We start from the raw sequence: 24,395 nt of genomic DNA, 5'->3' as shown, positions 1-24,395 counted from the left end.
ACCGGACGGTTCGTGAGACCCATTTTAAATTTGAAATCCTTGAACACATATATAAAAAATTCAAGTTCAAGATGGAATCGCTCAGGGCGGTTATTGCAAGCCTGGACGAGGGGGATTACATGGTATCACCGGACATCAAGGATGCTTACCTGCATGTCCCCATTTACCATCCTCACCAGGAGTACCTCAGATTTGTGGTACAGGATTGTCATTACCAATTCCAGACGTTGCCGTTTGGTCTATCCACGGCTCCGAGGGTATTTACCAAGGTAATGGCCGAAATGATGATACTCCTTCGAAAAAAGGGAGTTTTAATTATCCCGTACTTGGATGATCTCCTGATAAAGGCGAGGTCCAGGGAGCAGTTGTTGGTCGGGGTAGCACTATCTCGGGAGGTGCTACAACAGCACGGCTGGATTCTAAATATTCCAAAGTTACAGCTGGTCCCTACGACACGTCTACTGTTCTGGGGATGGTTCTGGACACAGAACAGAAAAAAGTGTTTCTCCCGGAGGAGAAGGCCAAGGAGCTGTCATCTCTAGTCAGAGGCCTCCTAAAACCAAAACGGGTGTCTGTGCATCACTGCACGAGAGTCCTGGGAAAAATGGTAGCTTCCTACGAAGCAATTCCATTCGGCAGGTTCCATGCAAAAACCTTTCAGTGGGACCTGTTGGACAAGTGGTCCGGATCGCATCTTCAGATGCATCGGCTGATAACCCTGTCTCCAAGGACCAGGGTGTCTCTGCTGTGGTGGCTGCAAAGTGCTCATCTTCAAGAGGGCCGCAGATTCGGCATACAGGACTGGGTCCTGGTGACCATGGATGCCAGCCTTCGAGGCTGGGGGGCAGTCACACAGGGAAGACACTTCCAAGGACTATGGTCAAGTCAGGAGACTTCCCTACACATAAATATTCTGGAACTGAGGGCCATTTTCAATGCCCTAAGTCAGGCTAAACCCCTGCTTCAAAAACAGCCGGTACTGATCCAGTCAGACAACATCACGGCAGTCGCCCATGTAAACAGACAGGGCGGCACAAGAAGCAGGACGGCGATGGCAGAAGCCACAAGAATTCTCCGATGGGCGGAAAATCACCTGTTAGCACTGTCAGCAGTGTTCATTCCGGGAGTGGTCAACTGGGAAGCAGACTTCCTTAGCAGGCACGACCTCCACCCGGGAGAGTGGGGACTTCATCCAGAAGTCTTCCAACTGATTGTAAACCGTTGGGAAAGGCCACAGGTGGACATGATGGCGTCCCGCCTAAACAAAAAGCTAGAAAGATATTGCGCCAGGTCAAGAGACCCTCAGGCGATAGCTGTGGACGCTCTAGTGACACCGTGGGTGTACAGTCGGTTTATGTGTTCCCTCCTCTTCCTCTCATACCAAAGGTACTGAGGATAATAAGGAGAAGAGGAGTAAGAACTATACTCATTGTTCCGGATTGGCCAAGAAGAGCTTGGTACCCGGAACTTCAAGAAATGATCTCAGAGGACCCATGGCCTCTGCCGCTCAGACAGGACCTGCTGCAGCAGGGGCCCTGTCTGTTCCAAGACTTACCGCGGCTGCATTTGACGGCATGGCGGTTGAACACCGGATCCTGAAGGAAAAGGGCATTCCGGAGGAAGTCATTCCTACGCTGATTAAAGCTAGGAAAGAAGTGACCGCAAACCATTATCACCGCATTTGGCGAAAATATGTTGCGTGGTGTGAGGCCAGGAAGGCCTCAACGGAGGAATTTCAGCTGGGCCGTTTTCTGCACTTCCTACAGTCAGGGGGTGACTATGGGCCTAAAATTGGGTTCCATTAAGGTCCAGATTTCGGCTCTATCGGTTTTCTTCCAGAGAGAACTGGCTTCACTACCTGAAGTTCAGACTTTTGTTAAGGGAGTGCTGCATATTTAGCCCCCTTTTGTGCCTCCAGTGGCACCTTGGGATCTCAACGTGGTGTTGGATTTCCTAAAGTCACATTGGTTTGAACCACTTAAAACCGTGGAATTGAAATATCTCACGTGGAAAGTGGTCATGTTGTTGGCCTTGGCTTCGGCCAGGCGTGTATCAGAATTGGCGGCTTTGTCATGTAAAAGCCCTTATCTGATTTTCCATATGGATAGGGCAGAACTGAGGACTCGTCTCCAGTTTCTCCCTAAGGTGGTATCAGCCTTTCATTTGAACCAACCTATCGTGGTGCCTGCGGCTACAAAAGACTTGGAGGCTTCCAAGTTGTTGGACGTAGTCAGGGGCCCGGAGAGGGGAGGTTTCCAGGGAGGGGGGGACAGGGGGGGGAATATGTTCAGGAGTGGAGTCAGAAAGACTGACTCGCTATTTATCCTGTATGCGCCCAACAAGTTGGGTGCACCTGCTTCAAAGCAGACTATTGCTCGCTGGATCTGTAGTACGATTCAGCTTGCACATTCTGCGGCTGGACTGCCGCATCCTAAATCAGTGAAAGCCCATTCCACGAGGAAGGTGGGCTCTTCTTGGGCGGCTGCCCGAGGGGTCTCGGCTCTACAAGTTTGCCGAGCAGCTACTTGGTCGGGGTCAAACACATTTGCTAAATTCTACAAGTTTGACACCCTGGCTGAGGAGGACCTAGAGTTTGCCCATTCGGTGCTGCAGAGTCATCCGCACTCTCCCGCCCGTTTGGGAGCTTTGGTATAATCCCCATGGTCCTTACGGAGTCCCAGCATCCACTTAGGACGTCAGAGAAAATAAGATTTTACTCACCGGTAAATCTATTTCTCGTAGTCCGTAGTGGATGCTGGGCGCCCATCCCAAGTGCGGATTGTCTGCAATACTTGTATATAGTTATTTAACTAAAGGGTTATTGTTGAGCCATCTATTGAGAGGCTCAGTTATTGTTTATACTGTTAACTGGGTATAGTATCACGAGTTATACGGTGTGATTGGTGTGGCTGGTATGAGTCTTACCCGGGATTCAAAATCCTTCCTTATTGTGTCAACTCTTCCGGGCACAGTATCCTAACTGAGGTCTGGAGGAGGGTCATAGAGGGAGGAGCCAGTGCACACCAGTTAGACCAAAAGCTTTCTTTTAGTTGTGCCCAGTCTCCTGCGGAGCCGCTATTCCCCATGGTCCTTTCGGAGTCCCAGCATCCACTACGGACTACGAGAAATAGATTTACCGGTGAGTAAAATCTTATTTTCTCATCTGTTGCCTCTGTGCCATCCTTAATTTGCGATTTAATTCTTAATCCTGTATTCCTCTCTTAGGACAGTCCTTACCTTGGTAGCAGATAACGGTCAATCATGCCCTTATCCTCTCCTGTAATCTACTCCACACTGGCCTGCCAAACTCGCATATCTGCTTTCTTCAATCTACAAAACCACTGCCTGCCTGCCTAATTTTCCTTTATTTAACGTCCTAGTGGATACTGGGGAATAGTATATTACCATTGGGTATAGATCGGGGTCCACTGGAGCCTGGCACTTTAAGAAATCCAATAGTGTGCGTTGGCTGCTCTCCTCTATGCCCCTCCTAGCAGACTCCGTTTAGAAAATTTGCCCAAGGAGCCGGGTGCATTCTGTTGCTCTCCAGAGTTTTCTTCAGAAATTTCTTTTAGTTTATTATTTTTAGGCACACTGGTTGACAATCAGTCTGCCTGCGTTGTGGGACTTAAGGTAGGGAACGAACCAACTTCCTAAGAGTTAATGGTTCGTAATCCCAGCTGACAGGACACTGAGCTCCTGATCCACTGTTTCTCACATCCCCAGGTTGCGAGCCCACACTGACAGCATGCCGCCACCCCTTAACAGATGCCGAAGTCGACGCGGTGCGGTGTTAGAACGGGGTCCCGGTTAGTGGGTCCCCGGTGCATATTGGCAGCATGAAGGGACAGAGTTCACCCGGCTCCGGGCCGTGGTGCACACTGAGTAATGTACTCTCGTTTTCACACTTTTATGGAGAAAGCCAGTATAAAAATAATGCAGGGACCGCGCGCCATTAGGGGAATGGGGCTTCCCGGAGAGCGGGACTAGAAGCCAATTGGCGCCATTTCCTGCTGCTGATGCAACTGCACGCAAAGACTGCTCCTCCTGCACCCACTAAATCACCATTGTAGCTCATAATCAGCTGTTTTACAGCTGTGTGGAAGATTACACTTGAAGGACACCCAGCGGGGCGCTGCTCAGTCTGTGGTGTAGTGTGCTGGTTCCAAATTCTCTGTCTCACTCTATTCGAGGTAGTCTGGGTTAGTGTGCATCTCTCACTAATACTGCACTGTGTTTTCATACTAATCTGTGTGTTTTTTACTCAAGCATGTCTGCAAATAAGTCTGTGTGTACTTTATCACAAGGGTCCCTTATGTGTACCCAATGTTTAATTCCTGTGCAAGGTAGTGATGTGCAGGTACCAGAGTGAATGGAATCATTTATAACTATGATTACCAATATTCAGCTAGCTATGGCTATGCAAGAAAGGCAAACCCTAAAACAAACTATGGACATGTTTATGGTAACCGCTACCGACCACAGACGGGCTCTTCGCCCCCCTCCTGTTGGTCTCTTACAAACGCATTCTCCCTCAATTATTACACTCACTCTGATTCTGAACTACCTGAGCTTGATGGAGACGCGGATGGTTCCCTGTCCCTGGGTGTTGAAGCCCTCATTTATGCCATTAGAGAGCTACTCAATATCCCTAATAGGGAGGAAGAACTGGCAGAGGAATTGGTTTTTAATGTGAAACCAAAGTCCTCTGCAACCTTCCCGGTTTCTAAAGAATTAGATTCCCTGGTTAGGGCAGCATGGATAAATCCTGACAAGAAATGTATTACCCCTAAACGGGTGTTAAATTATTTCCCTTTCCCTACAGAGGATAGAAAATTCTGGGAAACCCCGCCGACAGTTGATACCTCTGTGTCCAGGCTGTCACGTAAGATCGTTTTACCTGTACCTGGGGATGTTTACCTTAAAGATCCAGCTCATTGCAAAATTGAAACCACTCTTAAATCAATTTATACTGCAGCAGGTGTGGCCCAACGCCCTACCATAGTATGCGGTTGGATTTCTAGAGCCATGGTGAAATGGTCTGATGATATTCTGAAAGGGTTACTTACACTACCTCAAGATGATATCGTTACATTACTAGAACACATCCAAGATTCTGCAAACTTTGAGTGAGGCTGTTAAGGAACTTAGTATCATTAACATCCGTACCACTGTTATGACTGTATCGGCTCGTACAGCCCTGTGGCTACGTCAATGGTCAGCAGATGCTGATTCTAAAAGAGGGGTTGAAAACCTTCCTTTTACAGATGATGCCTTGTTTAGAGAAGAGCTGAAAAAGTGGATATCTCAGGCAAGTGCAGGTAAATCTACGTGTCTGCCAGGCGTCCCTGTCCTGGACCCTCCCTACAGTCATTTCGGGTGGCCAGATTCAGAGGCAACGCTAGAGGTGCCTCCAATGCTGCTAGAGGATCTCCCCATAAACCAGCAGCTGCTGGACCTGCGGACCAGGCCTCAGGATCCTCTTCCACAAAGCTCTCCGTGTGGCGTTTGGCCCCAGCAGCAAGGCGACTTTTTCAGGTAGGTGCTTGCCTTCAACACTTCGTCCACATATGGGCAGAGTCCTGCCGGGATCCTTGGGTGAGGGACCTCATATCTCCAGGATACCAGCTGGAATTCCAGGAACTCCCTCCTCTCAGATTCTTCAGGTCAGGCCTACCAGCTTCACAGGAAGCAAGGGATACTTACAAGGGTATTCACAAAGGTCATGGCAGAAATGATGCTACTACTGCGCATGAGGGGTGTCCAAATAATTCCGTACCTGGACGGTCTCCTGATAAAGGCAGTGTCCAGGGAACAGCTACTGCACAGTGTTGACTTGACTACTCGTTTCCTTACGGATCATGGTTGGATACCCAATTTCCAGGAATTTCACTTGGATCCGCCTCAGAATTCAGTTCCTGGGGATGATCCTGGATCTCAGTGTCTTCAGTTTATGGTCCGATCGGTGCTGAAATCTTGCGTGGTCTCGATTCATCTGTGCATCCGCCTGTTGGGCAAGATGGTGGCCTCCTATGAGGCGATACAGTACGGCAGGTTCCATGCACGACCGTTTCAACTGGATTTGTTGAACAAATGGTCGGGATCTCACCTGCACATTCACCAGCATATAACCCTGTCACTGAAAGCACGGATATCCCTGCTATGGTAAATACAAGTCCCCCATCTGGTGGAGGGTCAGAGTTTCAACACCCAGTCATAGACGCTGTTGACAACAGATTGCAGCCTCCGGGGTTGGGGGGCTGTGACTCAAGGAACGCAGTTCCAGGGGACGTGGTCCTTTCGGGAATCTGCTCTTCCAATCAACATCCTGTAACTTACAATTTACAGTGCTCTAATACAGGCCTCATCCCTACTTCGGAATCAGGCCATCCAGGTGCAGTCAGACAAAGCCATGGCAAGGACGTACATCAACAGACAAGGAGGAACGAGAAGCAGGGCCGCAATGCAGAGGTGTCAAGGATACTCCTCTTGGGCGGAAGCCAATGCAAGGGCCATCTCAGCCGTTTACATTCCAGGAGTGGACCGCTGGGAAGCGGACTTCCTAATCAGGCATGACCTCCATCCGGGGGAATGGGACCTCCACCCTTGGGTGTTTCAACAGCTTGTTCACCGGTGGGGTTGTCCACAGATAGACCTGATGGCTTCTTGTCTCAACAAAAAGCTTTGTTGTTACTGCTCCAGAACGAGGGACCCACAGGCGATGGCGTTAGACGCTCTGACGACGCCTTTGATTTACCAGTTCGTTGACTTGTTTCCTCCGATACCTCTAATCCCAAAAGTTCTCAAAAGACATAAAAAGGAAAGAGTTCAGGCAATTCTCATTGCTCCAGATTAGCCTCAATTGGCCTGGTATGCGGATCTCCTGACCCTGTCGTTGATCTCTGGCCTCTGCCTCTTCTCAAGGACCGTTCGTCTAGCCAGACTTACAGTGGCTACGTTTGACGGCCTGGAATTTGAGCGGGAGATCTTGACCAGGAACGGTCTTCACTCCAAGATGGTTTCCACTATGGTTCAGGCCCGACAGGTGGTTACCTCCAAACATTACCACCGGATTTGGAAGAAATATGTTTCGTGGTGTGAGGTTTGAAAATGTTCTCCTGTGGAGTTTTGTTTGGGCCGGTTTCTTATGTTCCTGCAAGCAGGAGTGGATAAGGACCTACGGTTAGGCTCCATCAAGGTCCAGATTTCGGCTCTATCTTTTTCCAGAAACAACTGGTTGTACTTCCTGAAGTACAGACCTTTCTAAAGGAGGTGTTGCTCATTCAGCCACCCTTTGTTCCTCCCACTGCTCCGTGGAACCTCAATGTGATATTGACCTTTCTCCAATCAGATTGGCTCGTCAAGTGTCTGAATTGGGGGCCTTGTCCTGTAAGAGCCCTTACTTGGTGTTCCATGAGGATAGGGCGGAGCTCAGAACTCGCCCACAGTTTTTACCGAAAGTGGTGTCGGCCTTTCATGTTAATCAACCAATTGTGGTTTCTGCGTTATCCAACACTTCCGTTTCTTCCTAGACGTTGTGAGGGCTTTGAGTATTTACATCAAAAGGACTTCTCGTCACAGGAAGTCTTTATCGCTTTTCGTCCTTTATGGTGCTACGAAAATTCGTCGTCCTGCCTCCAAGCAGTCCATTGCTTTTTGCCTCAAATTGACTATCCAGCAAGCCTGTACTTCGGCTGCTCTACTGCTGCTGAGTTCGGTTCAGGCCCACTCCACAAGGTCGGTGAGTTCTTTCTGGGCGGCTGCCCGGGGCGTCTCAGGCTTACAGTTGTGCCGTTCAGCAACTTGGTCTGTGTTCGTTAAGTTCTACAGGTTCGACACCTTGGCCACAGATGACCTTCAGTTTGGTCAGGCAGTTTTGCATGGGTCTCGGCACTCTCCCACCCGTTCTGGGAGCTTTGGGACGTCCCCATGTTAATATACTATTCCCCAGTATCCACTAGGACGTTACAGAAAATACCAGTAATTCCATTTCTCGTAGTCTGTAGTGGATACTGTGCGCCAGCCTCAGTGCTTCGTTTTCCTGCTTACCTGGTTGTAAGTGTTCTGGTTGGGTTTGCTGTTGCTTCCCTGTTACATGTTGGATTAGCGTTGCTATCCTTTTATCATTAGCGTTGCTTTCCTCTGTTCTGGTTAGCTCTGCTATCTTATTCTTTGTGTGTTGGTCGGTTACCTCACCGGATTATGTGTTATATCCTTCTCTTAAAGAATGTCCATCTCCTCGGGCACCGTTTTCTAAACTGAGTCTGCTAGGAGGGGCATAGAGGGGAAGAGCCTACATAGAGGGGAATAGTGCTACACTATTGATTTCTTAAAGTGCCAGGCTCCAGTGGACCCGATCTATACCCCATGGTAATATTATTCCCCAGTATCCACTATGGACCAAGAGAAAAGGAATTACCGGTAGGTATTACATTTCCTATTTTTTCTCTAGTCTGCGCTATACCTGCACACTCTACCAGTCACTCGACTGGCTCCCTGTGCCATACAGAATTAAGTTTAAACTCCTCCTACTCGCCTGCAAAGACCTAAACAAACAATTCTTGTCTTGCCTAAAGGTGCGTACACACTAGTTGATAGTTTAAACGATATCGTTTGTAATATCGTCCAGTGTGTATGCACTATGGGCCTAATTCCGATCTGATCATAGATGTGCTAAATTGAGCGCATCTACGATCAGTTTCACAGACATGCGGGGGGACGCCCAGCACAGGGCTAGTCCGCCCCGCATGTCTGGCTCTGCCCCTCTTCCTCCCCCATGCACAGGTACAAAAAAAAACGCATGGCGGCGATGCTTTTGTACCTGACGAGTAGCTTCCTGCCAGCGCTGGCAGGCCGCTACGTGCCGCGTCTCAGGTTTCAGCGGCAGCGTGTGAAGTCACGCACTCGGCGCGGCCCTCCCACCAATGGTCAGGACATACCTCCGTTGTCCGGACCGCGCCCCACCAACAGCGTTCTAACACCGTTGGCATGCCCCATCCCGCCTCGCGACTGCCTCTACTTGTCAATCAGGCAGGCGATCGCACCAGTGAGATGCTGATAGCATCTCACTGGGCTCCCAGGATGCGCACGCGCAGTGCGGCCGCTGTGCGTACACACTTCACAAAGTAATTCAGACTGCGATTGCTGCCTCAGCAGCGATGCAGTCTGAATTGCCCCCTATATCATTAACTATGCACGCTTCCTCGTGTCCTTAATGATATAGCCGTTGTCTGTGCATGCAGCTATATTTGGACTATACTGTCTAAAACTGCATGTTCGGATGTGCCGTGGCGTTACGTCACTGAACAACATAGCTAGCAATATTGTCCAGTGTGTAATCACTATATCGACCGCCCGGGAGTCAAGGGAAAACACTACACTATATTGTCTAGAGTGTACCCACCTTTATTCTACAGTGTCGCACACTCCTCCCGCCTACTTCACTAAGCCATTGACTACTTCCTCTCCTCCTCCCTGATCATATCTGCCTCCGGAAATTCTCTTCCATGCTCAATTAGACTATTATCTAGCCTTAAATATCCATAACTCATCTCTTTATTCAAGTCCACAACTTTTCCTCCTAAATCTCAAGGATGTGCACTCCCTGACTCTGTTCTCCTCTCCCTCTGTGTGTCCAACCATTGGGGCATATTCAATGGGCGCAAGATTTTTGGTGCCAAAATTAACACTGACCAATCGTGACCAATTTTTAGTTATTAATATTTTACTGCAAAATCCTGTTTTAAATGCAATTAAAAATCCTGTAGCCCCCAAAAAATAAAAATATTGGTTAACACAATAAAAATATTATTTGATGGCTTGGAAAATATTTAAAGCTTTTCAAAACATATATAATTGACTGTTTTGTGCATCTTACCCTTCCTCCCCCTTTCCCTCAGCCTCCCCCTTCTCCCCCCTCCCCCCCCCAAAAAAACCCCTCCAAAAAGTGATAAAATGAAGACACTCTTCATTTTATGTATAAATGATTTGGGATGATTGTTTTAAATAGTTACATTTGTTGTATATAAATTAACAAAAGGTTAGATTTGATTGGTTTGAGGCCATTTTTTATAAACAAGCAATAATGACGTTATTATTGGACTTGTTGTTATACTAATTGGAAACATATAATTGCCTGATTAGTCATTGGGGGAGATTCAAATGTTTGAAAAGTCGGTTGGGTGTCTGTTTTTTCCTGTCTATTGGATAGGGAAAAAAAACAGACACCCAACTATTTTTCAAACAATTGAATACCACTCAGTGAGAGAGTGTCCTAGGGAAAGTCACATAATTCTCAACATAAAATGGTGATTTGTGAGGAAAAAAACCTTGTTCGTTCCTATTGTGGCAAATTTCTCCCTGGCAATTGAATAGGAAATTCCCTGCATCGGAGGATTTTTAACATTTACGCCCACAATTTAATATGCATCTTTAGCCTCTCGACACTGTAAACTCTGTCAGGGCCTTCTCAATGTTTGTGGTCTATGTAGTTGTATTTGTGACTTTGTCTATAACTATCCTATTTGATCACCTTTGTACTTTTGTAATGTTGCTATATGTTGTACACCCTGGCCTATATACATACATAGTGTGTAACTCCTGTGGCACCATATAAATAAAAGGAATTGTGTTGACTCTATTCTGGCATCCTAAGATAAATTTGACTCCACACTACCTACCAACATATCACTGCTACCTAACCTATTAACAACATACACCAACACTATGTTAACACCCAAGATATACTGCCACTGCATATACCTCTGCTACCACGGGTGTAGTATGGTATGCCGGCAGCCGGGCTCCCGGCGGCCAGCATACCAGCGCCGGAATCCCGACTGCCGGCTTACCGACAGCGCAAATGAGCCACTTGCCGGCTCGCTGCACTTGCCATTCTGCAGGCACGCCACGCTATCTTTTCTCCCTCCAGGGGGATCGTGGACTCCCAAGAGGGAGAAAAGATGTCTGCGTGTCGGGATTCCGGCGCCGGTATACTGTGCGCCGGGATCCCAACAGCCGGCAACCTAAATACCACCTATTGTACACTACACTGCCATTTCATACACCAACACTATGCTAAAGCCACATTGCACTGCCACCACCATCCTTTTCTGAGAATGTCTGTGTTTTGCATGAACATGTTGACATTTCAGCAATGTCGGCATCATAACAGTTGACTTTTTGAATATCTACCTTATGATTGCATCCCTATTCTAGTGCTACCGTTCACAATATGTACAACTACCTTCGTACAATAACACTACATTCATAACCCACTCTATACTGCTGCCATCACCTGTCTGCTTTAACTCAACATTACTCCTGGTAGATTACTTCCCTTACAGTTTCTTCACTGCCTTTACCAGTTCTGTACTAATGCTGGAATGACTGGACTGTTTAATACTTTATATTGTCAGAATATATCTAGTTTTAAGGCTGTGAAATGTATTTTATTGATAGAACCCATGATTATGATTCATTTATTAAAGTGCTGTGTTTTTGTACTAGGTTCAGTACGCTGCATATGTATCAGTGGGTGGTGTTATGTCTGTTATCAAAATGATGTTTGCAGGACTCCTCTTCCTACTTTTCACAAAATTCAGCGTTATGCGAAAACTTCTGATAAAAGTAAGTGGTTTTGGTGACTTGCTGGCGATCACTAGGTTGCCCATTATTGCATAGGTTCATGAATAGTCTACCAGCAGACAGAGCTTTCACAATGAGTAATGCTTGGTACACACTGGCCGATATATCGCTGCGCTGTCGCCTAGTGCGTACCAACGATATGTCTGTGAACGCAATCATTTAGACATATCGCGTCGGTTCTGCAGCACACACAATGACCAATGCATTGTTGTGTTTGTACAGGCGGTCAGCCGCCCACCCGTCCACATGCTGCAGCAGCGGCCGGTGATTGATGGCTGAACTGGGTGTGCACGTGCAAATGCCCGCCCAGTTCGTGACGTCGGTCACGATGGATTGGGCAGTGTGTATGTACAACACACTGCCTGTTCAGTCTATAGATATATCTGCAGATATATCGAGCAGTGTACCCAGCATTAGGGTTGATATTGTTAAATGGACATAAACCTGTATATTCTTTATTTCTCTTATGTGCTAGAGGATGCTGGGGACTCCGTAAGGACCATGGGGTATAGACTGGCTCCGCAGAAGATATGGGCACTCTAAAGACTTTAGATGGGTGTGCACTGGCTCCTCCCTCTATGCCCCTCCTCCAGACCTCAGTTAGATCCTGTGCCCAGAGGAGACTGGGTGCACTGCAGGGGAGCTCTACTGAGTTTCTCTGTAAAAGACTTTTGTTAGGTTTTTTATTATCAGGGAGCACTGCTGGCAACAGGCTCCCGGCATCGTGGGACTGAGGGGAGAGAAGCAGACCTACTTAAATGATAGGCTCTGCTTCTTAGGCTACTGGACACCATTAGCTCCAGAGGGTCGGAACGCAGGTCTCACCCTCGCCGTTCGTCCCGGAGCCGCGCCGCTGTCGTCCTCACAGAGCCGGAAGATAGAAGCCGGGTGAGTATGAGAAGAAAGAAGACTTCAAAGGCGGCAGAAGACTTCGGATCTTCTATGATGTAAAGCGCAGCGGTACGCTGCGCACCATTGCTCCCAACACACACACACACACTGGCGGCACTGTATGGGCGCAGGGCGCAGGGGGGGGGCGCCCTGGGCAGCAATTATTAACCTTTTAGGGACACTGGCAGAGATATATACTGCGGAGGCAGTATATGGCAAAAACCCCCACCAGTATAAAGATTTGAGCGGGATCGAAGCCCGCCGGTGAGTGGACGAAGCTTGATCCCTCAGCACTTACCAGCGCCATTTTCCCCACAGCACGCTGCAGAGAAGCTGGCTCCCCGAACTGGATTTTATTCCAGTATCCGGTGGTGCTGGGTGTGCGCTGGCATACTCTCTCTCTCGGTTTCTCCAAAGGGCCTTATTGGGGGACTCTCTCTCTCTCTCTCTCTCTCTCTCTCTCTCTCTCTCTCTCTCTCTCTCTCATATATTCATATATATATTTGTATTTCTCGAACGTCCTAGAGGATGCTGGGGACTCCGTAAGGACCATGGGGAGAGACGGGCTCCGCAGGAGACATGGGCACTTTAAGAAAGAGACCCTCAGGCAGTAGCGGTAGACGCCCTTGTGACACCGTGGGTGTTCCGGTCCGTCTATGTATTTCCTCCTCTTCCTCTCATACCCAAGGTGTTGAGAATAGTAAGAAGAAAAGGAGTGAGAACAATCCTCGTTGTTCCAGATTGGCCACGACGGACCTGGTATCCAGATCTGCAGGAAATGCTCACGGAAGATCCGTGGCCTCTTCCTCTAAGGCGGGACCTGTTGCAACAGGGACCCTGTCTGTTCCAAGACTTACCGCGGCTGCGTTTGACGGCATGGCGGTTGAACGCCGGATCCTATCGGAAAAAGGTATTCCGGTTGAGGTTATCCCTACGCTGATAAAGGCTAGGAAGGAAGTAACAGCAAAACATTATCACAGTCTATGGCGAAGATATGTTTCTTGGTGTGAGGCCAGGAATGCTCCTTTGAAAGAATTCCATCTGGGCCGTTTCCTTCACTTCCTACAAACTGGAGTGGATTTGGACCTTAAATTAGGCTCCATTAAGGTCCAGATTTCGGCCCTATCCATTTTCTTTCGAAAAGAATTGGCTTCTCTCCCAGAAGTTCAGACTTTTTTGTTAAGGGAATACTGCATATTCACCGAGGATTTTCACCAAGGTAATGGCGGAAATGATGGTGCTCTTGCGCAGGCAGGGAGTCACAATTATCCCGTACTTGGACGATCTCCTGATAAAAGCGAGATCGAGAGATCAATTGCTGAAAAGCGTGTCGCTCTCCTTGAGTGTGCTGCAGCAGCACGGCTGGATACTAAATCTACCAAAGTCACAGTTGATTCCAACGACTCGGCTATCTTTCTTAGGCATGATTCTGGACACGGAACAGAAGAGGGTTTTTCTCCCAGTGGAAAAAGCCCAGGACTCCAGAACATGGTCAGAGACCTGCTAAAACCAAAAAGAGTGTCAGTCCATCAATGCACTCGAGTACTGGGAAAAATGGTGGCGGCCTACGAGGCCATCCCCTTCGGCAGGTTCCATGCGAGGACATTTCAGTGGGACCTTCTGGACAAGTGGTCGGGGTCCCATCTACAAATACATCAGAAAATAAGCCTGTCCTCCATGGCCAGGGTGTCTCTCTCCTGTTGTGGCTGCAGAGTGCTCACCTTCTCGAGGGTCGCAGGTTCGGGATTCAAGACTGGGTTCTGGTGACCACGGACGCGAGCCTCCGAGGATGGGGAGCAGTCACACAAGGAAGACATTTTCAGAGGCTATGGTCAAGCCAGGAGGCTTGTCTACACATCACATCAACGTACTGGAATTGAGGACCATATACAACGGCCTATGACAAGCGCAGAATCTTCTTCGCAACCTACCTGTTCTGATTCAATCAGACAACGTCACAGCCGTGGCTCATGTAAACCGCCAAGGCGGGACAAGGAGCAGAGTGGCAATGGCGGAAGCCACCAAGATTCTTCGCTGGGCGGAAAATCACATAAGCGCTCTGTCAGCTGTCTTCATTTTCGGAGTGGACAACTGGGAAGCAGACTGCCTCAGCAGACACGATCTCCATCCAGGAGAGTGGGGACTTCATCAAGAAGTTTTTGCAGAGATAACAAGTCATTGGGGACTTCCTCAAATAGACATGATGGCGTCACGCCTCAACAAGAAGCTTCGGAGGTATTGTGCCAGGTCAAGGGACCCTAAGGCAGTAGCGGTGGATGCCCTGGTGACACCATGGGTGTTTCAGTCGGTCTATGTGTTCCCTCTTCCGCTCATCTCAAAAATATTGAGAATCATAAGACGAAAAAGAGTGCAGACAATACTCATTGTTCCAGATTGGCCTCGAAGGGCCTGGTGTTCAGATCTTCAGGAAATGCTCACAGAAGATCCGTGGCCTCTTCCTCTCAGAGAGGACCTGTTGCAGCAGGGGCCCTGCGTGTTCCAAGACTTACCGCGGTTACGTTTGACGATATGGCAGTTTAACACCAAATCCTAGCTGGGAAAGGTATTCCGGAGGAAGTCATCCCTACTCTGATAAAGGCTAGGAAGGAGGTGACGGCAAAACATTATCACCGTATCTGGAGGAAGTATGTATCTTGGTGTGAAGCCAAGAATGCTCCTACGGAAGATTTCCATCTGCGCCGTTTTCTCCACTTTCTACAGACAGGAGTGGATATGGGCCTAAAGTTAGGCTCCATTAAGGTACAGATTTCGGCCCTATCAATTTTCTTTCAGAAGGAATTGGCTTCTCTCCCAGAAGTCCAGACTTTTGTAAAAGGAGTGCTGCACATCCAGCCTCCTTTTGTGCCCCCAGTGGCACCATGTGACCTTAACGTGGTGTTACAGTTCCTAAAATCTCACTGGTTTGAACATCTTCAAACTGTTGAATTAAAATTTCTCACTTGGAAGGTGGTCATGTTGTTGGCCTTGGCATCTGCAAGGCGGGTGTCCGAATTGGCGGCTTTATCTCACAAAAGCCCCTATCTGATTTTCCATGTGGATAGAGCAGAGTTGAGGGCTCGTCCTCAATTTTTGCCTAAGGTGGTTTCATTGCTTCATATGAACCAACCTATTGTGGTACCTGTGGCTAGGGGTGACTTGGAGGATTCCAAGTCCCTTGATGTAGTCAGGGCCTTAAAAATGTATGTAGCCAGGACGGCTCGGGTTAGGAAAACAGAGGCACTGTTTGTCCTGTATGTAGCCAACAAGGTTGGCGCTCCTGCTTCTAAGCAGACTATTGCTCGCTGGATCTGTAACACGAATCAGCAGGCTCATTCTACGGCTAGATTGCCGTTACCAAATTCGGTAAAGGCCCATTCCACTAGGAAGGTGGGCTCTTCTTGGGCAGCTGCCCGAGGCGTCTCGGCATTACAGCTTTGCCGTGCGGCGACTTGGTCGGGTTTAAACACTCTTGCAAAATTCTACAAGTTTGATACCCTGGCTGATGAGGACCTGATGTTTGCTCAATCGGTGCTTCAGAGTCATCCGCACTCTCCCGCCCGGTCTGGAGCTTTGGTATAATCCCCATGGTCCTTACGGAGTCCCCAGCATCCTCTAGGACGTAAGAGAAAATAAGATTTTAAACCTACCGGTAAATCTTTTTCTCCTAGTCCGTAGAGGATGCTGGGAGCCCGTCCCAGTGCGGACATATTTCTGAAAGGCTTGTATATAGTTATTGCTTACATAAGGGTTATGTTACAGTTGAGATCAGTCTTTGACTGATGCTGTTTTGTTCATACTGTTAACTGGTTGCGTATATTCCATGTTATATGGTGTGGATGGTGTGGGCTGGTATGAATCTTTCCCTTAGATTAACAAAAATCCTTTCCTCGTACTGTCCGTCTCCTCTGGGCACAGTTCTTTAACTGAGGTCTGGAGGAGGGGCATAGAGGGAGGAGCCAGTGCACACCCATCTAAAGACTTTAGAGTGCCCGTCTATACCCCATGGTCCTTACGGAGTCCCCAGCATCCTCTATGGACTAGAAGAAAAAGATTTACCGGTAGGTTTAAAATCTTATTTTTTATTAGTACTTTTCATAAATGTAGATTTTTGTAAACGTAGAATATTTACTATCTTTTTGTACTTTTTTCTTTCTTTTTTTTTTTCTATTTTAACAGTATCCGAAATTCTTTTCATTCGGTTATTTCTCTAGCGAAGGACCAACAAAGAAACAGGTAACATATCCTTCTTCATTAAATGATTTGTACAAAGTAAGTTTATTCCATAGAGTTCTTAAAGACATTGGAAAAGAAAATGCACCATATAACCTTTTTGTTTTGTTACCATGCTTAGAAAATTCTGGCCAGTGTATGTTGAGCTGCGGACTAAAGGTACACACTAGGCAATATTTTAGACGATATCGCTCATTTTCAGTCTTCTGAGTGATATCGTTTACAATATCTGTGTGTACTCTACGACCAAAGGACGGTTGTCTATCCCCTCTGTCTTCTGTACATGCAGCTCAATTTTGACTTAATACTCAAAACTGCATGTACGGGACGGCTGTGGCATGATGTCACTGAACGATGTTGTTAGCGGTATAGTCCAGTGTGTAAGCACCATATTGGCCACCTGGGAGGCAAGGGAAAACACCAGATGAGAATGCTCCTAGAACATATCGTCAAGTGTGTACCCACCATATACTTACTCTACTCTCCTGGGAGATGCCTGTGCATTCTAGAATGCCTTATGGGGAGGCAGAATTACCTGTAGCCACGAACTTGGGGAAAAGTTATTTCTTTTTCATCCCCTAGGGGTCACTGGAGTACTCTTGGGATATGGACGGTTCCACAGGAAACAAGGCACTGAATAAATAAAATTTGGAACTACTTCCCCCTCCATAGCCCAGAGTACCTCAGTGTCTTTTCAGTGCTTACAGAGCAACAAGGCTGTGTGGAGATTATCCACATTTTTTTGGATTTTTTGATTTTTTCTTATTTTTATCTTTTCCACATCCCTTCCCCCCTACCAATAGGCGTGGGTCCGGGATAGTGGAAGCTGCTACAAGCAGCTGTGGCGTGTCGGGCCTCTCTAAAAAGAGCTCCCTCACAAACCACGTGCAGGACTACCTGCAAGAAAGGCTGGACGGATCTTACAGAAGAAGCCCCGTCACAGCCCCTCACCACAGGGTCCAGGTATGTTGGGGACAGGGCGGTCAGCTCACGCTGCCGCCCCGCTGTGTGGGGACACTGTGATTAAGTGCGAGCTGGCCGCCGCCGCTTCCAGCGCCTGCTACCTGGTGACAGCTGAGATGCCTCCCGCCGCTTCTGGAGCTGCGCCGGCCACGATCTCCATGCATAGGCCGCTGCAGCACACTCCCCGGCTCCCGCGACCGCTTCCTCTCCAGTTAAGCCCAGCTCCGTGTAATAGAGAGCGATGCATGGGGGAGGGGGGGGGGGGGGAGCACACGGCAAAGGGAGAAGTGTGCTATTAGCAGCAGCAGCGCTGCATGTGTATTAGAAATAGGCTATTAAGCCTTTTTTAACATGATTCACTTATGTTTCTTACACTAAAGGTTTGAATACAACATAAGAATGTTTTATTTAAATCTCTTGGATAGGTTAGAAGTCTGCACTTTGTGTTATACTGTAAGCATGAGGGACATATTTAACCATGCTTCCTGTTTTTCCTGTTGTGTTTCCAGAATTCCCTGTACCACATCTCTACTCCATTGAAGGCGCAGGGTTGTAGGGGGATTTTGGGGATCAGGTTTCATATTGCTGGCGTGCACTGCACTTGGCCAGATATATATATATATATATATATATATATATAATATATATATATATATATATATATATATAGAAAAAATCCAAGAATAACCACAAAAGCGATCAAACCCAGAAGAACCAGCACACAGCTTAGATGCAAAAAGAAGTTTTACTTGTCCAAAAAATTCATTAAAAGAGGCAACAAGCATATAGCACACATGATGGTAGCAGCATGAATATATCAATGAGTACTTATTCCATTCCGACAGCTGTTTCGATTATCTTCTTCATGGGAATAGATAAAGTGACATGGTGCTGTACACTGCCAACCGCAGTGTCTATTTCCAAAGTGACATGTGCCTGATACATATATATAATTTCTCTGACGTCCTAGTGGATGCTGGGAACTCCGTAAGGACCATGGGGAATAGCGGCTCCGCAGGAGACTGGGCACAAAAGTAAAGCTTTAGGACTACCTGGTGTGCACTGGCTCCTCCCCCTATGACCCTCCTCCAAGCCTCAGTTAGATTTTTGTACCCGACCGAGCAGGGTGCAATCTAGGGGGCTCTCCTGAGCTTCTTAGAAAAAGTTAGTTTTAGGTTTCTTATTTTCAGTGAGACCTGCTGGCAACAGGCTCACTGCATCGAGGGACTAAGGGGAGAAGAAGCGAACCTGCCTGCTTGCAGCCAGCTTGGGCTTCTTAGGCTACTGGACACCATTAGCTCCAGAGGGACCGAACACAGGCCCAGCCTCGGAGTCCGGTCCCAGAGCCGCGCCGCCGGCCCCCTTACAGAGCCAGAAGCAAGAAGAGGTCCGGAAAATCGGCGGCAGAAGACATCAGTCTTCAACAAGGTAGCGCACAGCACTGCAGCTGTGCGCCATTGCTCCTCAGGCACACTTCACACTCCGGTCACTGAGGGTGCAGGGCGCTAGGGGGGGGCGCCCTGAGCAGCAATAAAAACACCTTGGCTGGCGAAAATACATCACATATAACCCCCAGGGCTATATGGATGTATTTTAACCCCTGCCAGAATACAGCAAAACGCGGGAGAAAAGTCCGCCGAGAAGGGGGCGGAGCCTATCTCCTCAGCACACGGGCGCCATTTTCCCTCACAGCTCCGCTGGAAGGACGTCTCCCTGACTCTCCCCTGCAGTCCTGCACTACAGAAAAGGGTAAAAAAGAGAGGGGGGGCACTAATTTGGCGCAGTTTGATAATATCAGCAGCTATAAGGGGAAAACACATTTTATAGTGGTATCCCTATATATATATATATATATATATATATATATATATATATATATATATATAAAATATAGCGCTCTGGTGTGTGCTGGCATACTCTCCCTCTGTCTCCCCAAAGGGCTAGTGGGGTCCTGTCCTCTATCAGAGCATTCCCTGTGTGTGTGCTGTGTGTCGGTACGATTGTGTCGACATGTTTGAGGAGGAAAATGATGTGGAGGCGGAGCAATTGCCTGTAATAGAGATGTCACCCCCTAGGGAGTCGACACCTGAGTGGATGGGCTTATGGAAGGACTTACGTGACAGTGTCAGCTCTTTACAAAAGACGGTTGATGACATGAGGCAGCCGGCTACTCAGCTTGTGCCTGTCCAGGCGTCTCAAAGGCCATCAGGGGCTCTAAAACGCCCGTTACCTCAGATGGCAGACACAGATGCCGACACGGATACTGACTCCAGTGTCGACGATGAAGAGACGAATGTGACTTCCAGTAGGGCCACACGTTACATGATTGAGGCAATGAAAAATGTTTTACATATTTCTGATAATTCAAGTACCACTAAAAAGGGTATTATGTTTGGTGAGAAAAAACTGCCTGTAGTTTTTCCTGCATCTGAGGAATTAAATGAAGTGTGTGATGAAGCGTGGGTTTCCCCCGATAAAAAACTGATAATTCCTAAAAGGTTATTGGCATCATACCCTTTCCCGCCAGAGGATAGGGCACGTTGGGAAACACCCCCTAGGGTGGATAAAGCGCTCACACGCTTGTCTAAACAGGTGGCACTACCCTCTCCTGAGACGGCCGCCCTCAAGGAACCTGCTGACAGAAAGCAGGAGAATATCCTAAAATGTATATACACTCACACGGGAGTTATACTGCGACCAGCAATCGCCTCAGCCTGGATGTGCAGTGCTGGGGTGGCTTGGTCGGATTCCCTGACGGACAATATTGATACCCTAGACAGGGACAGTATATTACTGACTATAGAGCATTTAAAAGATGCATTTCTATATATGCGTGATGCACAGAGGGATATCTGCCGACTGGCATCAAGAGTAAGTGCGCTGTCCATTTCTGCCAGAAGAGGGTTATGGACGCGGCAGTGGTCAGGTGATGCGGATTCCAAAAGGCATATGGAAGTATTGCCTTATAAAGGGGAGGAGTTATTTGGGGTAGGTCTATCAGACCTGGTAGCCACGGCAAATGCTGGGAAATCCACATTTTTACCCCAGGTAGCCTCTCAACATAAGAAGACGCCGTATTATCAGGCGCAATCCTTTCGGCCCCATAAGGGCAAGCGAGCAAAAGGCTCCTCATTTCTGCCCCGTGGCAGGGGGAGAGGAAAAAGGCTGCAGCAAACAGCCAGTTCCCAGGAACAGAAGCCCTCTCCCGCCTCTGCCAAGTCCTCAGCATGACGCTGGGGCTTTACAAGCGGACTCAGGCACGGTGGGGGCCCGTCTCAAGAATTTCAGCGCGCAGTGGGCTCACTCACAAGTGGACCCCTGGATCCTTCAGGTGGTATCTCAGGGGTACAAATTGGAATTCGAGACGTCTCCCCCTCGCCGTTTCCTAAAGTCTGCTTTACCGACGTCTCCCTCCGACAGGGAGGCGGTATTGGAAGCCATTCACAAGCTGTATTCCCAGCAGGTGATAATCAAGGTACCCCTCCTGCAACAGGGAAAGGGGTATTATTCCACGCTGTTTGTGGTACCGAAGCCGGACGGCTCGGTGAGACCTATTTTAAATCTAAAATCCTTGAACACTTACATACAGAGGTTCAAATTCAAGATGGAGTCACTCAGAGCGGTGATTGCGAACCTGGAAGAAGGGGATTATATGGTGTCTCTGGACATCAAGGATGCTTACCTCCATGTCCCAATTTACCCTTCTCACCAAGGGTACCTCAGGTTTGTGGTACAGAACTGTCACTATCAGTTTCAGACGCTGCCGTTTGGATTGTCCACGGCACCCCGGGTCTTTACCAAAGTAATGGCCGAAATGATGATACTCCTTCGAAGGAAGGGAGTTTTAGTTATCCTTTGGACGATCTCCTGATAAGGGGCAAGATCCAGGGAACAGTTGGAAGTCGGGGTAGCACTATCTCAGGTAGTGTTGCGGCAGCACGGTTGGATTCTCAATATTCCAAAATCGCAGCTGATCCCGACGACGCGTCTTCTATTCCTAGGGATGATCATGGACACAGTCCAGAAAAAGGTGTTTCTCCCGGAGGAGAAAGCCAGGGAGTTATCCGAGCTAGTCAGAAACCTCCTAAAACCAGGCCAGGTCTCAGTGCATCAATGCACAAGGGTCCTGGGAAAAATGGTGGCTTCCTACGAAGCAATCCCATTCGGCAGATTCCACGCAAGAACTTTCCAGTGGGACCTGCTGGACAAATGGTCCGGATCGCATCTTCAGATGCATCAGCGGATAACCCTGTCACCAAAGACAAGGGTGTCTCTCCTGTGGTGGTTACAGAGTGCTCATCTTCTAGAGGGCCGCAGATTCGGCATTCAGGACTGGGTCCTGGTGACCACGGATGCCAGCCTGCGAGGCTGGGGAGCAGTCACACAGGGAAGGAATTTCCAGGGCTTGTGGTCAAGCCTGGAGACATCACTTCACATAAATATCCTGGAGCTAAGGGCCATTTACAATGCTCTAAGCCTAGCAAGACCGCTGCTTCAAGGTCAGCCGGTGCTGATCCAGTCGGACAACATCACGGCAGTCGCCCACGTAAACAGACAGGGCGGCACAAGAAGCAGGAGGGCAATGGCAGAAGCTGCAAGGATTCTTCGCTGGGCGGAAAATCATGTGATAGCACTGTCAGCAGTGTTCATTCCGGGAGTGGACAACTGGGAAGCAGACTTCCTCAGCAGGCACGACCTCCACCCGGGAGAGTGGGGACTTCACCCAGAAGTCTTCCACATGATTGTGAACCGTTGGGAAAAACCAAAGGTGGACATGATGGCGTCCCGCCTCAACAAAAAACTGGACAGGTATTGCGCCAGGTCAAGGGACCCTCAAGCAATAGCTGTGGACGCTCTGGTAACACCGTGGGTGTACCAGTCGGTGTATGTGTTCCCTCCTCTGCCTCTCATACCCAAGGTACTGAGAATTATAAGACGGAGAGGAGTAAGAACTATACTCGTGGCTCCGGATTGGCCAAGAAGGACTTGGTACCCGGAACTTCAAGAGCTGCTCACAGAGGACCCGTGGCCTCTACCTCTAAGAAGGGACCTGCTCCAGCAAGGACCCTGTCTGTTCCGAGACTTACCGCGGCTGCGTTTGACGGCATGGCGGTTGAACGCCGGATCCTGAAGGAAAAAGGCATTCCAGATGAAGTCATCCCTACTTTGATTAAAACCAGAAAGGATGTAACCGCAAAGCATTATCATCGCATTTGGCGTAAATATGTTGCGTGGTGCGAGGCCAGGAAGGCCCCTACAGAGGAATTTCAACTGGGTCGATTCCTGCATTTCCTGCAAACAGGAGTGTCTATGGGCCTAAAATTGGGGTCCATTAAGGTTCAAATTTCGGCCCTGTTGATTTTCTTCCAGAAAGAACTGGCTTCAGTTCCTGAAGTTCAGACGTTTGTCAAGGGGGTACTGCATATACAGCCTCCTTTTGTGCCTCCAGTGGCACCTTGGGATCTCAATGTAGTTTTGGGGTTCCTAAAATCACATTGGTTTGAACCACTCACCACTGTGGACTTAAAATATCTCACATGGAAAGTGGTAATGCTGTTGGCCTTGGCTTCGGCCAGGCGTGTGTCAGAATTGGCGGCTTTATCCTATAAAAGCCCTTACCTGATTTTTCATACGGACAGGGCAGAATTGAGGACTCGTCCTCAATTTCTCCCTAAGACGGTTTCAGCGTTTCACCTGAACCAGCCTATTGTGGTACCTGCGGCTACTAGGGACTTGGAGGACTCCAAGTTGCTGGACGTAGTCAGGGCCCTGAAAATATGTTTCCAGGACGGCTGGAGTCAGAAAATCTGACTCGCTGTTTATCCTGTATGCACCCAACAAGCTGGGTGCTCCTGCTTCTAAGCAGACTATTGCTCGTTGGATTTGTAGTACAATTCAGCTTGCACATTCTGTGGCAGGCCTGCCACAGCCAAAATCTGTAAAAGCCCATTCCACAAGGAAGGTGGGCTCATCTTGGGCGGCTGCCCGAGGGGTCTCGGCTTTACAACTTTGCCGAGCAGCTACTTGGTCAGGGGCAAACACGTTTGCTAAATTCTACAAATTTGATACCCTGGCTGAGGAGGACCTGGAGTTCTCTCATTCGGTGCTGCAGAGTCATCCGCACTCTCCCGCCCGTTTGGGAGCTTTGGTATAATCCCCATGGTCCTTACGGAGTTCCCAGCATCCACTAGGACGTCAGAGAAAATAAGAATTTACTTGCCGATAATTCTATTTCTCGTAGTCCGTAGTGGATGCTGGGCGCCCATCCCAAGTGCGGATTGTCTGCAATACTTGTACATAGTTATTGTTAACTAAATCGGGTTATTGTTGTTGTGAGCCATCTATTCAGAGGCTCCTCTATTATCATGCTGTTAACTGGGTTCATATCACAAGTTGTACGGTGTGGCTGGTATGAGTCTTACCCGGGATTCATGAATCCTTCCTTATTGTGTACGCTCGTCCGGGCACAGTATCCTAACTGAGGCTTGGAGGAGGGTCATAGGGGGAGGAGCCAGTGCACACCAGGTAGTCCTAAAGCTTTACTTTTGTGCCCAGTCTCCTGCGGAGCCGCTATTCCCCATGGTCCTTACGGAGTTCCCAGCATCCACTACGGACTACGAGAAATAGAATTATCGGTAAGTAAATTCTTATATATATATATATAT

At 48.4% G+C, this 24,395-nt stretch overlaps 1 protein-coding gene across 1 annotated transcript in view; it reads left to right on the top strand.

The window, feature by feature from the left end:
- SCCPDH (saccharopine dehydrogenase (putative)) overlaps positions 1-24,395 on the top strand; it is a 236,931-nt gene that overhangs the window by 143,596 nt on the left and 68,940 nt on the right. Inside the window, exons 8-9 of the mRNA XM_063917787.1 lie at positions 11,509-11,628; positions 16,714-16,770. Of these exons, the coding sequence (XP_063773857.1) occupies positions 11,509-11,628; positions 16,714-16,770 (177 nt within the window). The remainder of the gene's footprint in view (positions 1-11,508; positions 11,629-16,713; positions 16,771-24,395) is intronic.

Source organism: Pseudophryne corroboree, chromosome 4 (assembly GCF_028390025.1).
Source record: "Pseudophryne corroboree isolate aPseCor3 chromosome 4, aPseCor3.hap2, whole genome shotgun sequence".
In the NCBI taxonomy this organism is placed as follows: domain Eukaryota; kingdom Metazoa; phylum Chordata; class Amphibia; order Anura; family Myobatrachidae; genus Pseudophryne; species Pseudophryne corroboree.
Note: the sequence above shows the minus strand (reverse complement) of the source record. Positions and strands in the feature narration are given on the sequence as shown.